Here is a 16,950-nt window from a genome sequence, read left to right as displayed (position 1 = left end):
GGAATTTATATGCTTCTATTCCACACTCCATTATTAATCTTCAATCCTTGAGTCATCTGCTTCCCTGGGCAGTGTGCTTCCCTTCGAATGTGAAGAGCTGAATAGTGAAGTGGGCCCTAGTGTCTGCTGTAGGAGTTCTCAGGAATGTACAGGTTTGGGCTGCCAAGGGGACAGTTATGGAAATCAGTAATTGGGAAAAATGCAAAAGAAATAAAAGACTTCTATTCTTAGAGATGCTTTGCTTTTCTAGTGACAAACCTGCATCCCCACCAGTCAGACAACCGTTTGATTATTCCCGTTTCTACCCACAGGCGCTTTCTGAATTCTTTCCTTTCCCAAGTAGACTTGAACCATTATGTATAAACTTTGGAAATGTCCTCTGCGTGTATCTCCAGATTGCTTTGCAGAAAAGCTACACCATTTGCTGTTCCTACTAAAAGTAAAGGCAATAGTTGCACTCTGCCATCATTGAACATTTCACCTGTTCCAATTTCAGTCCCATTATTGTAATAATTTGCATTTATGTAATACGAGCTCCATTACCAACCTATTCTGAGGATTAGATGAGATACAATTTCATGTAATGCTCTGAAAGCTTTAGCTATTTGTTGAGCACCTGCCATATGCCAGTGCTCAGTATTATCCGTAGTATTACTAACCCTCACAGCAGTGCTGCCAGAATCCACTCGTTAGTGCTGCCGAAGGTTCTGGAAGCTGCATTTCTTGATGTTACATATGTTGTGTCAGCTTGAGGATGAAGATTAGAACTCAAGTCTGACTCATATCAAAGATTGCCAAACAGTGCTGCCTGCCTTCTTTTTTTATTGGTAGTACAAACAGGTATTCAAATATATATTTGGCAATTTTATTGAATGCTCTCATTTTGGATATTATACTTTTATCAGTGAAGTCTAAAATTGCCTTCAGTTTTTGAGTCCTGAAGTTACACTTCAGGTTCATTTTGCAATGCTCACCACCAACTAACACTCCTAAATATTTTATACATGGAGGCTTGTGCTGTCAGAGTCCCCACTAGCGTGATCTCTGCCGGTCCCAGCAAGTCAGGCCCTTTATTCTGCCTCCTGTGTGCATCTGCTCGGCTACGTTATTTTCTGATTTTTATGAACACGTAGTCCTTCAGAATTTTTACCCAGCGTGTTGTAGGGGACGGAACATTTTAACACAATGGTTTCAAACATTTTTAGCCTCAAAGTGCTTCCCTCAAGTGAAAACTCAAACATTCAAATGGAAAACAAATAGAACTGAGTAGCTCTGCTTGAATCTGAACTTAAGGGCACCAAGCCCTACCAGCTCCTCACCCTACCAGAATTTCCAAGGGAGCCCTAGGGAGTCCGTGAAGAGTGGTTGAGAAATGATTATCTTGTTTAAGCTTCTTCCTTTACAATAAAGCAGCTCATAAAAGTTAAATCATGCACCTGAGATCGTAAAGCTAGTAACAAGCCAGAAGCAGTAAGAAGCCAAACTCCTGGACTCTGCACACCACACTATAGCTTCTCTCTTTTCTGTTCTCTGACCTAACTGTACTCAATCTTTTTTTAATTGTTTATTGTAAATAGTGTGGTTTTGGTAAATAATGTTTTTAATTTAAAAGTAGGTGAGTGAAATATTTTCTATTTGATTAAAACACTATAGTCCTTGCTTAGTGTTGATATTCCAGTTGTTTCTCCATTATTTTTATTTTTTGTCAGTGGCCCATAAATAAACAAATACAAAACACAACAAAACCAGGAAACCCATTTCTTGTGCCAGCTTAAGAGTAGAATGTGGACTAGACAACATAGTCCATCATAAGTGAGGCAGCACATTCAGAAAGCATGCCCACTACCTCCTCTCTACATAGATTTAATATAATTTCTCGCTGTGCATGTTTATAGTTGTTATTTGACTTTAAAGGCAAAACTTTGCAGAAATCTAGACCAGGACTTTATTACAGTTCAGTTTTTTTGTTTGCAGTGCTTAGAATGCACACCAGGTCAGTTTTCCAAATACTGTGCTATACAGTTAGACCCTGCCTTAGTCTGCTAGGCCTGCCATAACAAAATGTCACAGATTTTTGGGCGGCTTACACTACAGAAATTTATTTCTCACAATTCTGGCAGCTGGAAGTCCAAGATCAAGGTGCCAGCAGGGTTGGTTTCTCCTGAGGGCCATAAAGAAAGGGGTCTGTTCCAGGCCGTTCTCCTTGGCTTGCAGATGACCACCCTCTTGCTGCCTTGTTCCACGGTCGTCCTTCTGTGCATTCACACCCCTGGTGTTACTTTTCATGTAAAAATGTCCTCTTCTTACAAGAGCACCAGTCAGATCCAAATTGGGCCCACCCTAACCTCCTCATTTTAATAACTTACTTACCTCCTTAAATTGCCCTGTCTCCAAATATAGTCACGTTCCGAAGTACTAGGGGTTAGGGCTTCAATATAAGAATTTTGGGGGGGGGGGACCCATTTCAGCTCATAACTGTCTCACTGTCTCTAAAGGTTTACTGAACTGACCTTATTCAAGTTTTGTGTACTTTAGAGGCTAATGGCAAGAATTTACATGTTGCGCTCTTCAGGGACCCAGTTGACCTTTTTGTCTGATGAATAAGTAAACTTTATAAACTTTAAAAAGAAATATTTTAGAAAACTATTTTATTGCTACAAAAGCATGTATATGCATATAGAAGATACAGAAAAGCAAAAATAAGAAAAGAAAAACTTATTTTCACTACTCAGAGTTTACCTCATTGTATATTCATAATTACTTTGTATTTATTCTTCTACATCTGTTTGTGTGTCTGCATGTATGTAAGTTTTATTTCAATGAGGTTGTACTGTGCATACAATTTGGAACCAGATTTTTTATTTTCAATTAATGATGTCAACCTTTCCTGGTTAATAAATTTTCATTTCATTTAATACCCAGTGGTATAAGTTATTTATTGCTGGACAACAAACCACTCTAAAATTTAGTTGCTTAGACAATAACTTATTGTCTCATGAGTCTGTGGGTTTGCTGGGGAGATCTCTGCTGCTTTGCCTGGGCTCCATTATGTGATTAGCTGGAGAGTTTTCTGGGCTTGAAGGGCCAAGATTGCTTCACTCTTTTGTCCGACCGTTGGTGCTGGCTGTTGGTTGGGGCATCTCTCTCCTGCTCCACGTGGCCTCTTATCCTCCAGTGTAGTATGTCAGCTTCTTCCTAGCATCGCATGGCGGTCTCAGAGCAGCTTATGAAGACTGCCGCCAGGGCCGAGGAAGAGGCTGCACGTCCTCCTGAGGCCGGGCTCTGGAATGCACTCAGCTTCGCTCCCCACATAAAACCAGCCCAATGTAATGGGTAGGGAAATAAGACTTAACTTTTCACATTTTTTAAATTGCGGTGTAATATACATACATAATTTTAGTTTCAGGTACACGACATCATGAGTTGCTATTTGTATATATTGAAAAATCTCCCCAGTAAGTCCAGTGAACATCCGTCACCATACACAGTTGCAGAATTTTGTTGTTGCTGTTGTGATGAGAACTTTGAGGATTTACTCTCTCAGGATTTTCAGATACACAGTATTATTAATTGTGGGCACCATGCTGTACATTACATCCCCATGACTTATTTATTTTATAACTGATTTGTACCTTTTGACTCCCTTCACCCATTTTGCTTATTCCCTACCTGCCCCCCGCAGCTCTGGCAACCACCGAGCTGTTTTCAGTATTGGTGAGCTCAGGCTATTTTTTTAGATTCCACAAATAGGTGAGATCATATGGTATTTATCTTTTCTCTATCTGACTTATTTCGCTTGGGATAGTGCCCTCAAGGTCTATCCATGTTGTCTCAAATGGCAAGATTTCATTCTTTTTCAGGGATGAATAATATTCCGATGTGTGTGTATATCAGTGTATGTGTGTGTGTGTGTATTGGTCCACACACACACACACACACATACACACACACACACACACCATGCTTTCTGTATTCATTCCTCAGTGGGCACTTGGGTTGTTTCTCAGGCTGCCCACAGCACACTATTTAGTGTGTATGGGTTCTCTTTGTCACTAAGCTTTGCTGAGTGTAGGTCAGTGGAGAGTCACAGGCATTCTTGCTGTTACTTTAAGATATTTTGGGAGCAGATGTGGAGATTCAGTTCTATGTTGCTGTCAGGCTCCTACCAGGATTCATGGCTCACTGGAGGTGTTTTGACCATGCTTGTTCTCTTAGGATGAAATTTGCCTGATCAGCACAGGCTTCTCTAAATGATAAGAGTAGTATAATGTTATTGTTATCTTGACAGATGTTTACCTTTGACATTTGCCAGGTAGGGAAGATAGCATTTCTGTCAGAAGTGTGTGTGGTTGTTTCCTACAGTATGCTTCGTTTAGCTGTAATTGCCTTCCATTAATTTATATTGTTTCTTCTGGCCTCTAAATCGGGGTCAGCAGCAGTGGATTAGATTTGTCCTCTGGGCTGTAATTCATTGACCCCTCATGTAAACCCATCTGTTAAAAGTCACAGTTAAAAAGAAATTCTACATCATTAATATATTTTTAGGCTCTGTTTTAATTTAGATCTAATAGCATCATGTTGATTTGATGTGTTTTCTTCTTTATATACATATATATATATATATTTAGCCTTTCCAAATCTCATACCATGGAGACCATACCTCCTTTTGTAACTTTCTATACCTCTGCATGGTTACAATAAGAAATATAAAAATATTTTCATCTATTCTATTCTCTTAAAAATTGTATTCATTCTATAGATGATGTACTACAGAATTGTACACCTGAAAACTATGTAATTTTACTAACAATTGTCACCCCAATAAATTTTTTAAAAAAAGAAAAATTGTATTCATTTAACTAACAATGGGGAGGAATTCTATGTGGAAAATAATCTGTAAAATACAACTTTTTTTGGTGTTCTCTGATCTCTGTCAGTAGTAATTTTGTCAAAACACCAACTGATCTATGACTGTTTCAACTGTCAGATTAATGAGTAGAATTTATAAGATGCTAAAGAGGCACATCACAAAGTTATTTATAAAGGTGAAGTAGCATTCTCAATAATGTAGGCCACCCCAGCATTACAGACAGTTCTGTCATAATGAGTCATCCTTGCAATAAGTTAAAAGGTATTTAAAAAATTAAAGTTTCACTTTTGAGTATTAATTTCATCTCAGAAATTGCAAGGGGGAGGATACTTGCTGAGATGGTAATAGAACGGTTCGTGATACATTACAGTCTGTTGTACATAGCAAAACAGACAATAATTGAAGGCACTTCCTTGCTTTGAAGTAAATATGATTCATTCACAACACTGATAAATGGATATGTCTTAGTCAGAACTTTATGATGATTTTGATAAGCTGGAATGCATTTGCCAGGAGGTGCTGTTAGAATGAGCTAAAACCCAAAGAAAAAAGTGACATGACTTTGGCATGACACTTAAAATTGCTTTCAGGTGTGTGGTACATCATGTTAAGACTATACTTTAGATACAAGACAAGAAAAAGAAACAAGCGAGAGATTTAGGTGGTCTGGAGGAGGAAGAGTAGGTGGAAATGAGACCATAAAGTGTGGGAATTCATGTACAGAAGGCATATCTGAAGGAAGAGGAAAATTTGTAGGAAAAATAATGAGAGAAGACCAAGTAACATGGTGGTGGTGGGGGGTGATTCAGGTGGGGTCTGAATCATGGGGAAACATGGGCCTAATAACAATTAGCTCTTTGGAAGATGCCACCATTAGAAGAAATACAAGAGAGAAAAATTCTAAATAAGAGAATTTGAGACATGTAGGTTAGATGACCAGAGATCAGTCAGTGTGTTACTAGGAATAAGTAGGTGTTTGGAGAGTGAAAGTAGAACAGAATCTTTCCTTGAAAGCTGGAGATGTAGGATTTAGCCCTTCTCTCTATAGGTTAACTCTGCTACTTGCTCCCCTGCCAGTTGGCGTCCATGAGATGGTATGAACAAGACCTAGCCTTAAAAAGTAGACGAGCTCTTTCCATGGAAAACAGTGGAAAACAGTGCTGTTTCCACTGTTTTGCATCATCAGTGGAAAACAGTGCTGTTTAGGTAGCTTCTCTAGTTTTCTATAATACTTTAAGGCTCATCAAACTCAGTATTTCTAGTGCATTACAGAGTCTCCGTTTGTTAATAGAAGCATGTAAACTGTGAACAATGAAGTTTCTGGGTCCAACATTGAGTCAGGTCAGATGTGCAGAGGTCTTAAGCAGCTGAAACTGTCCTCTGCCAACCAATAATGTATGTTCTTTTTAACAAAGCGAATTTGTTCCATGTTCTTAATGTGCCGATACCATGGCTTTTCACTAGTGTTGTTAATAGTGCAAATAGGAAAAGTTGTTGCAAGGACTTACAAATGACTTTGAACACCTACTTTTTTGTTTTGAAATGTAAATATAGTTAACCCTTGAGCAATGCTGGAGTTAGGGGCACCGGACCGTGCACAGTTGAACATTTGCCTCTAACTTTTGACTCCACAAAAACTTAACCTCTCATAGCCTACTGGTGACCAGAGGCCTTACTGAAAACATAAACATTCGATTAGCACATATCTTGTATGTTACATGTATTATATACCATATTCTTACAATAAAGTAAGCTAAAGAAAATGTTATTAGGAAAATTATAAGGAAAAGAAAACATGTACATATGTTTTATGCATCCATGATAGGGAAATGATATGACCAAATATATAGAATTATTGGGTCTAAGCCATTTAAATATTTGAAGGACAGAATAGTTGATCTTAAGGCAGTTTTTCTGAGTTATTAGCAAGACCAACTGCCTAATGAGGCTGCCCCTGTAAGTGATGGTAAAACCATATGGAGAGGCAAAAGGGCAATTCAAACGTAGCATAAAAATCGCTGTCTTTGGAGTCCTGCCCTGTTCATACTCCTTATTCTCCCCCTTACAGGATATGCTACCCTGGATAATTTATTAACCTGAGTTTCACCGTTCTCTAGAGATTATCGTGTTTTTCTTTGGCGTTAATACTGTTACGATAGTACCTACCTCTGCATTGTTTATGAAGCTCAAATTCATAATCATATCTGAATGGAAAGGCACATAGAGAGTACCCTGTGTCCTTAGTTACTACTTCTGTGTCTAGTCTCAAAAGCAGTGAGCTGTAGTCAGATGTGGATTTTAATGGAGGGCAGTCCAAACCCTGTTTTACATCGCTGCCTTCTTACCTGTCGGGGGCCCTTTCTTACCTGCCCTGACTGAAAGGGGTTATTAAGATGCTGCTTCTGTTCAAACCGCAGTGTCCAGGACTGTGTACTGAGCAACCCCCTTGGCCCATTTTCATCATAATACCCACAGAGGCAAAAAATAAATAAAGGCTGAGGAGTATCAGTGAAAACTGAACACGCCCATGCTGCTGCTGACGGTTTTCCTATCATAAAGGGAATACAAAGAGTCAGCATTGGCTTTAAAAACAAAAAGTTCACACTTGAATTTGTTACAGAAGAATTCGTCAGACTTGAGAAATCTGATTTCTAAAAATCTAATGAATCCATGATTTTGACAGGAAAATTGTTCAGGGCAGACAAGTTGGCATTGGCTCCAGAGCCCACCAGGCAGAATGGACCTTAAATACTCAGCAGTTCTAGTAGTAGGGAGTTTCCACTCAAGTGCTTTATTCAGTCTGAGCTTTTTCATAAATCTTAGGTGAAGAAATGTAATTTATGCCCAGTTGGAAAGGAAGGACGGGATTCCTTGAATTATAAAGCTGAGAAGAATCTTACAGTCAGGTGTCAGTGAGGGTTTGGGTTTTCATGATCCCCCTGACCTTACCGACCCGCTGCTCACTGTACCTCAGAGTCTGCAACATTCCTGATTCCAGCATTCTCTGTTGAGAGAATAAAATTTGTATAATTCCACTCAAATGTAGTAATATCCCCGTATCATCTGTTCTAAATTTTGTTTTATTTGTTATTTCACTGCCTGGCTAAATTTTGGCTTTCAAGGGCAAGCCCCAAAACTTTGCCCTTACAAAGTTACTAGATCTAGAGCTAAACACAGAGGTGTAAAGACACCCAAAATGCAGTTCCAACCCACCCTCTGTACCCAGAGATCTTGTTGAAAAAGAAAAAACCCCTTGCTCCATTTCACTTTTTAAAGCTCTGAACCTCACCAGTCCAATTCTAAATACAAATAATCTCCAGGAGGGCGATGCCAGGCCAGAGTCGAGGTCAAGGAGTGGTGAGCTAAGTGCTCAGGGGAAGCTGGTGCGGGGGTGTGTGCTGTGACGGACAGTTTGTGGGGCTGGCGAGCTGTAGGACACCCCTCAGAAGTTTCCCAGTCAGCACTCATTGGTGTTTTTGTAACTAGACTCCATAGGAACTTTTCCGTCGAAATTTATAATGCCTTTGTTAGGGTAATGTTCCTTAAAGTTTTTTTGGCTTACACATCCTTGAGGAAATGTGATGAAAGCTGTGGGCCCTCTCTTCTCAGAAATAGGCACATGTGCTTGCGTATACTAAAAAAAATTGCACATAATGTCAAGGAATTTACATGAAGCACTTTCAGAATGGTTCATGGAACTTTCTCTTAGGGCTCTAAAACTGGGCAGAAGAAATCTGTCTCCCACTTCCTTTGGCAGGGTTCCAGTAGGGCTCTCTTGAACCTCTTAACGGTCTTAGGATGTGTAATTCAAGATGATGGTCATAACTACCATTTATCGAGTTCTTACTACTTGTCACTGTCTCTTCCTCATGTCCAAACGTGAACACTGGATTGTCCCTTCCAAACCTATTCTTCCTGCAGCCTGCCCCGTGTCGGAACACCAGCTCTATCTTTTCAGGTGCTCAGGAGGGCTGGGTCTTACCACCACACTGCTGTCACCTTTCTCAGCGCCACCATCTCTCACCCTGTTTATTTCAAGTGATCTCCTTGTTGCCACCCTTGCTGTTCTCAACACTGCATCCAGAGTCATTGATCCTGTCATACCACTGTTCTACCCAGAATGCTCCAGAGGTTTCCCGTTTCACTCGGAGTGGAAAATGAGAGCCTTGTAATGGCCAGAACCTCCGTGCTGCCCAGCTCCAGGGGCCACTGCTTACTTGCATCACAATAAGTTGTGCAGTGTATGGCGTCTCAGCAGCCCCAGTAATGATCTGCAAGGACCTACGCGGGCTGCCCCAGTACTCACTCACTGCTGTGACCTTGGCTCTCCTCCTAGTTTTCCCTCATTCTCTCTTCTAACCACGCTGGCCTCCTTCCTGATTCTCGAATACACCAGGGCCTTTGCACTTGTTACTCCTGCCAGGAACAGTCTTCCTCCAGATACCTGCTTAGCTCAGGTTTTCACCTTCTTAAAGTTGTTGCTCAGAAGTCACCGTGGTGAGACATATACTGACCACCCTTGTTAAAATATGTTCCTCACCTCTACCCTGGCACTCCATATCTGCCTTTATCTGTGCTACTTTTTCCATAGCAATCATCCTCTTCCAACATATTAATAGTATCTAATTTATTTATGTTGGTCTCTTCCCACTGGAATGTAAGCTGTACTAGGATGCAGATTATTGTCTGTTTTGTTCAGTGCTTTGTGTTCCATCCTTAGAAGAGTGACTGATATATATAATAAGGGCTCAAATGTCTGTTGAATGAAATGAACAAACCCTAGGAAAATATATTGTTCTTTTTTTTTTTTTTTGTAGATATGATTTTAGATTCAAAGAGATTAAGCAGCTTGCTTAAAGTCACACGACTGGTAAATAGCACAGCTAGGATTTTTGCACTTTCTGACATCAAAGACCGTGTTCTTAACGACTAGAAATATTTCTTGCCAAGAATGTGCAAAATAAGAGGTCAAAATGTAGTCCAGAAGTGACAGTCTTACAAGGCTGAGGAGTCAGAATTCTGAGCTGCTAACAGAGTAGCTGCAGATTGTGGGGATGGGATTCTGAAAGAAGGGAAACAGAGATGAGTGAGGCAGTTCAAAAGTCCATGTACTTCCACGGACTTCTCAACAGTGCATGCGTGGGGCGAGAATCTAAGTAGCCGGTAGCTGGAAGAGCCAAATAAAGATTTCAGCAGCTCCCACCTCAAGGGAGACAGCGTTTACAGCTCAGTTCCTCACAAGGTACAGGGATTTCATAAACACCAGAAGATTTTCGTCAGAATTCTAGAAGAGCCATGCCTTAGGAGTGAGAACCACGTTCTCAGAATCTAAAATAAATAGTAGTAGTGAATTTTAATCCATTAAGTCAATAGGAAGCTGTGAGTCCATTCAGACATAAATAAATGGAATGTGTGATGTGGATTGGGATAGTCCATAGTTTCAAAGTACTTCTCAAAAGTTGCTTAGTCATTATGAAGGTGAAGTAGGTAACTTCGTAGAGGAGCCCCTGAGCGGATGCACCAAGAACTGGGTGTCACTTCCATGGTTTTCCTCCCAGTGAGGCATGTCTCAGTACGATCACGGGGGAACATCAGACACACGCAAATGGTGGGGGCGTCTACAGAGTACCAAGGCTGTGCTCTTCAGAAGTGTCAAGGTTATGAAAGTCAGGGAAGACTGAGGAACTATTACAGATCAAAGAAAATAGATACGTGAACTGAAGTTAACATTTGATGCTGAGCCAGAACCTTTTGCTATAAAAGATATTTTGTGAAAAACTAGGGAAACTTGAATTTAGAATTGAGGATTAGATGGTAATAATATAGTCATGTTAGTTTCTTGATTTTTAAATGATTATGTCGTGGTATGAAATACAAATGAAAGTAAGTATACATGAGTGATGGCATATTGAGTTGGCAACTTAGGTGATTCATGAAAAAAGTTCTATGTAATAACCACTTTTCTGTACATTTGTATTAATAATTATTTCAGAATAAATATTTTTTAAAAGTTGTATTATATCCTCAAACAACTAGAAAGTGAAATTTTAAATAATCCTTTTCAGTATTATTTTTAACCTAAAATACTTAAGAGTAAATTTACTCTGTAAAGTATGATACATTGCTGAGAGAAATTTAAGAAAACCTGATTAACAGAGAGATATACCGGTTCATGGGTTGGAAAATTCAATATTTTGAACATGTCAGTTCTCCCTGAACTGAACTATATAGATACAAACCTGTCAAAATCAAAATCCAAGCAGACATTTTTTATAAGCTGACTCTAAAATTCCTGTCCAAAAACAAAGGTACTACAATAGCCCATCCAGTCTTAAAGAATAAGTATGAATGTGGAAGGCTTAAATTATCAGATTTCAAGCTTACATAAAGTTATAGTAATGAAGACAGTATGTATGAGACATATGTCAGTGGAATAGAATAGGGACCCCGGAAATAGACGCATGCACACTTATGTGGTCTTTTGGTTTTTGACAAATGTGATAAAGCAATTCAATGGGGAAGGAAGTCAGATAGTGCCGGAACAGCTGGATGTCTGTATGGAAGAAAGTAAATCTCAACCTTTACTTTGCTCTGTACCTGCATATTAATTTGAAATGGATAGCTAGTTTGCCAGACAGAGTACCAGAGAAATAGTCTACTATGAAGAATCCTTCTGAGGTCAGAAGAAACCTCAAACAGTGGCCTCAAAAATTAGCCTTGAAGGAGCCTGAATTTATTGGATGAGACTGAGGGGTAATTTAGGCCCTAGGGTATTACCAAAAATAATGCCTAATCAGCAAGCAATTAGTGGAGCCTAACAGCTGGGTGTTAGAGCAACAGAGAGGCAGATAGCTTAACAGACCAGGGAAAGACTTAAAAAGGGTCCTGTTAGAACGATTGTGGAACGCCCTAGGCTGTGCCCTCTGAGGAGCAACACGGAAAGCTCTGCTGCAGATGAAACAGACCTTACTAGAATCCTCCAGCCAAGTTATTAAAGAAAGAAAGAAAAAACAATAAAACAAGCCTGGGGTGGGGGTAGGTGTTCGGAATTAGATCATAACTCGATTCCACAAGAAAAACTGCAGAGAACCAAAAATGGTAAATAGGAAGATTAATATGACAAACTATAATAAGTATACACCTGGTCGCCTGTCTTCTCTCAACTTCTTTGAGAGACATAAAATTGTGTAAAGGAATAATTGTAATATGTTGTTTGGTTTGTAACATATATGGTTGCACTATGTATAACAATAATAGCACAAAAGGGAGGAAGAGAGGATAGAGCTATATAGGGGTGATGTTTTATGTATCACTGGAATTGAGTTGGTATAAATCCAAAGCTGTTTCTGATACGTTAATGTGTATATGGTAAGCCTTAGAGCAACCAGTAAGAAAATCACTCAAAAAAAAAAAAGTGAAATTTATTAAAGTGATTAAAATGTAGCTGAGCACCTGAAGAAATGGGTGACTTTGATATTACTTGAGATGGGGAAGGCTGCGGGGAGAATAATAATTGTAATAATTTATAGTAGTTATTATTCCCATTGTATAGATAAAGAACTGAACCTGAGAGAGACTTAATTTGCTCGAGCAGGACACAGTGGAGCCATTGTCTGTCCAGGTCTCTCGATTAGAAAGCCCAGGTCCTTTGGACTATATCCAGTGGCCTCGATGACAAAAGTACATTGGATTTCCTTCTCAATGCACTTGCCTTTGAGTCTTGGAGTAGTTTTTTTCTGAGACTCTATTTAATATTTATTCTAATACAAAGAACTTGTGTTTAAAATGATGAAATAATCGTCTGTGAGTGTTTACTGCATGCGGGGACTATAGAGATGAGTACCATTGTTCCTAACTTTGAAAAGCTTAGAGTTTAGCAAAAAAAAGCAAGCATACAAATAAACATTTTTAATACAGTGAAATAATTGCAGTGGTAGAAGACTTTAATAAGTACAGTGATAAAGATGAAAGGAAGTGATGAACTCTGCTGGAGTGGTTATTCACGATGAGATAATTGAGTAGGACATCCAAGGACGCATAGGAGTTTCTCAGGTGGTCAGCTGACCTATGGGTGCCTATTTCTGTGTCATGACTAACTACGGAAATCATTTATACATAAAAACCAGTAATAGATAGTGAATAGCTACTTAAAGGTAGAAAAAAAAATCATTGTTAGTTTGCAGGAATGCTGTGTTCCTTTACACCTTTTCAATAATTAGCTTTGTATTAAGATATAATTAAAACTCCTTGGCCAAACACGGAAGCCTTAGAAGGGCAGTGCTGTTTTGCTGGCGTGTGCTTTGTAAAATACATTGCAAAACAACCAGCTATTAAGAGTGCTTTCATTCTGTTGCATGTGCTTTTTGGAGTTTAAAAGTTAAATGGCCAAGATAAAACAAAAATGTGTGAGTTCGTGAAGATTTTGCTTCGATATTTTATCAAGTTGTGGTCAACTCAACAAATGAAAATTCTTGGGATATATGCTTTTCAGATTTTTTGAACTGTATTTGAACTGTATTTGTGACTATTTTCTAGGTATACTTTGTTTCTCACAAACAAATGTGTGTTAAGGTAGCAATGGTTAGTTTCTGGTGGAACGATTATCAGTTTATCAGTAAATGTCTTGTTAGAGCCAATTATGAACATAATTGTGCTGTGGTTTTTATTATTATTATTCAGTTCCCTCATTTATTTCTCCCTGCAGTCTTTTTGTCTCTTATTTCATTATTCCTCTCAGAATAAATAGGTCAAATTGAAAGGGAAATGGGAGTCTTTTAGTGTCAGGTGTTTTGATTCGGCCATGTTGTGCTACTTTTTGTGGCTCTGAGGAGCAATGAGAGGGCTGCCTGTTACCTAATACACATTTTTGGAAGAGTTCATAGAAAATTCTGGAAAATAGGGAATCTGCCTCAAAATAGCGACTGGCAACTGTTACAGAGGAAAGCCTGGGATTTTTGTGTTTTGTTGTGTTCATTTTTTATTTTGGTTATTGTAGTGGCTGGTATTTTGGTACTCCACAGCAAGTTAAGTATCGTGTGGCGATGGCAGAGGTTTCTGAAATGCTGTATTTGGGAAACTGTATTTAACTATATGCAGATTTCATATAATAGTTTTAATGGCAATGCTCTATGCAAATTCATTTGCTTGTAGTGTAGGGTCGTCATTCTCTTATGAAACTATATTACCAGATGAATTTAGTAATATTTTCCATATGAAATTATATACTATATACTAAGACTTGCGCAGAAAAATCATATATTAAAATCAGTGCCGTATGGTTAACCCAAAGTGATTAAAAGGAAATACTTCCTTTAGTTGATGAATACAAGTCAAAGAAAGAAAAAATATATTTCATTTTTAGATTATATAAATGGTGGAGAACTTTTTACTCATCTTTCTCAAAGAGAGCGTTTCACAGAGGATGAGGTGCAGATCTATGTCGGAGAGACTGTGCTCGCCCTCGAACACCTCCACAAGGTAAGACCTTAATCTTTGGGATTTCTGGTTTCGAAATATCTATTAACAGATAATGATGGAGCTGAAAGAACGAATGTTTTTAATGTGTCAGTGTCTTTGTGGAGATTGTGAAAACCCACTTGCAGACTGTTAGCCAGTTTTCTCATATTCCTCGTTCCCTTTTTAAAAATCTACTCTCCTTTCGTCGTCCCTGTGATGCAGATTTAAAAGGTAGAACCTGAGCAATTTTTTCGGTTTTGTTCATGAAAAATCCTAACGCTTATTACAAAGGAGCACCAGAATAAAAATGTTTCTTCTTAAAATGAACTTTAAGACGAAACCACAAATCATAATATGTGTTTCCTGAATTGTGACTTCCTTTATTGTAGACTCTGCCTGTACGTCTTCAGGATATAGTTCCTGATTCGGTTGGAGAATATGAGTTATTTGAAAGAAGCATCTACCTACGCTGCCCAGCTTGCCCCCTCTGACTTTCTTTTCCATTTGTTTTGACCCAGAGGTCCTCTCTTACTCCCTCCGCCTCGCTCCTCCTCCGTTGCTTCCATGTAGATGGACTCAGTTACTAAAAACTTTAAATGAAATTCATGTCTATGATGCTGTTTGAACTCTATAAAACGAGTTTAAACTTTTTTAAAAATTCTGTTTCAGATACTACTAATCTTGATCCAAGAAACTGACTGAAAAACCTTTTTTTTTTTTTTTTTTATGAGGAAACATTGTAGAAGCAAACAGTCATTATATAGACAAGGTTTGTGCCTCAGAAAAAGAAAGTATTAGGGGAATTGTCTATCCCCTCGGTGTGTGAGGCTGTGAGGAGACCAGTATGGCCTGAGTCCCTAAGTTAGGATGGTGCAGGTACATCATAAAGTCACTGTTCTTCTTTGTCATGTATTCAGAGCCTACGCTCGATTATAGATAAACAAAGTGCTGATTCTGACGCATAGAAAAGAATGGAGAGGAAGGAAGGGAAAAGGCAGGGAGAAGGATGACATTTTTAATCAAAGGGGCAGGGAGACTAGAATTGCAAGATGGAGGCAATGGATGGGAGAGGCTGTGAGAAAAAAATGATAAGATATAAGAAAAGAAGGGAGGGATCAAGAAAAGGGTAGACCTGGCCCAGAGCAGAAATGAGACTGAGCTGGGGAGGAAGATGGGGTTCAGAACAGGAATCTTAAGAGAAGTGAATGAAAGATGTATAAGAAGAGGAGGGAAGGAGAAAAGGCCCTGGGTGGCAGGGCTGCATTGCCATGGAGAGAAAGGAAAGAGGAACAATAAATAAGGTAGGGAGCTGACCTGAGACAATTCTCCTTTTGAGAGAATTGTCAGTATGGTGACAAGCTTTATGCGTATGGTTATTTTGGGGATATAAAATAGTTAGAACGTCTCTATACATGAAACAAACTGGGCCCAAGAATAAGCTGAAAAGATCATTGCATTTTATGCTGAGGGGCATTAGGTATAACTTTTTATAATATAAAAATGATGGTGGAAATTGCCATCAATTCCAGACTAAAAACTAACAAAATACAAAGCTCCAACCAGAGAGCTTAGTAAATTTAGTTTGTAATTCGTGGAAAGCTTTAATTCTATTTATTAAAGGGAAAATCCCTGAACATTCATTATTATTAAAACTGGGTAATCAGAAACACAGAAGTAGAGAACGTGATGAATACTGGGTATAAATGTAATTGATATGGAGTGAGAGTAATACAGCACATCAGAGCTCAGCTAAGTTTCTCTTAACCTTACTACCCTGAAAAGGTAAATACAAAGAAGTATAAGATGAAGCCAGTTTTATTAATCCTGATATCACTACTGATACTGTTTCCCAGGGAGAGACCAAAATGGGAGTTTATTTGGAAGTAATGAAGTAAAGCAGATAGTAAATGATTTATTCCTAAAATCTTTTCCAAAGAGATTGTTAAACAAAAAAGTTGTACTGGTTAGATGCTGGTAAGGCTTCAAGTCAAATAGCTGTTCAATAGACAGCAGATGTTTCCTTCCTCCGTTTCTTGTAGAACACTGAGGTTCTTGGAGGAAAATTACCTAGCATTTTTTTTTGGTATAATTTTTAATTTCGATTTTAAAAGAATATTAAGAGTCTGTTTTTTTCATACACGTAGTGTTGAGGGAAGCAGACTTTCTAAATTTAAAAACATTCAATTCAGCCTGACATAACATGAAACAGAATTCACGTATACCGAGCACTTCTTTTATGACTTGGGTAGATTTATGTTACATACCTGAAGTGTTTTACTATAAAACTTACATGCAAAACAAAATGAAGGGATATATAAATATTATTTAATTGACTTACTTTGCTTATTTAGAACTAAAGATCGACTAAAATCAACCTATGCTCTTCAACCTTTATGTTTAGAAGCCTATTAATTACCTGTTTGACACTTGACACTGTGCTAGATACTAGATAAATACATAAAAAGTGAAAAAAGAGCATTAGGGTATGGTTATATCAAAACAAACAGGAAATACTTAGAAAATAACAGTTATTTTTAGGTAAGTACAATGTCAGTAGAGGTGCTGCAGGAGTCAAGACAAAGAAATGACCCTTGTGGGACCTGGTTAGTCTGGAAAGCCTTCTG

General features: G+C 38.5%; 1 protein-coding gene across 3 annotated transcripts in view; it reads left to right on the top strand.

Annotated features, from left to right (window-relative positions):
* The window catches only part of RPS6KA5 (ribosomal protein S6 kinase A5), a 152,643-nt gene that overhangs the window by 72,534 nt on the left and 63,159 nt on the right, over positions 1 to 16,950 (top strand). For 2 of the 3 annotated variants that reach the window (XM_019745027.3, XM_019745046.3), the window contains exon 4: positions 14,232 to 14,347. The exons of the other annotated variant lie outside the window; for it this stretch is intronic. In XM_019745027.3, coding sequence (XP_019600586.1) covers positions 14,232 to 14,347 — 116 coding nt within the window. The remainder of the gene's footprint in view (positions 1 to 14,231; positions 14,348 to 16,950) is intronic. 3 annotated transcript variants of the gene reach the window in all.

Source organism: Rhinolophus sinicus, chromosome 3 (assembly GCF_057876585.1).
Source record: "Rhinolophus sinicus isolate RSI-liver-muscle chromosome 3, RSI-T2T, whole genome shotgun sequence".
NCBI lineage: Eukaryota > Metazoa > Chordata > Mammalia > Chiroptera > Rhinolophidae > Rhinolophus > Rhinolophus sinicus.
This window is presented reverse-complemented; position numbering and strand designations above follow the sequence as displayed.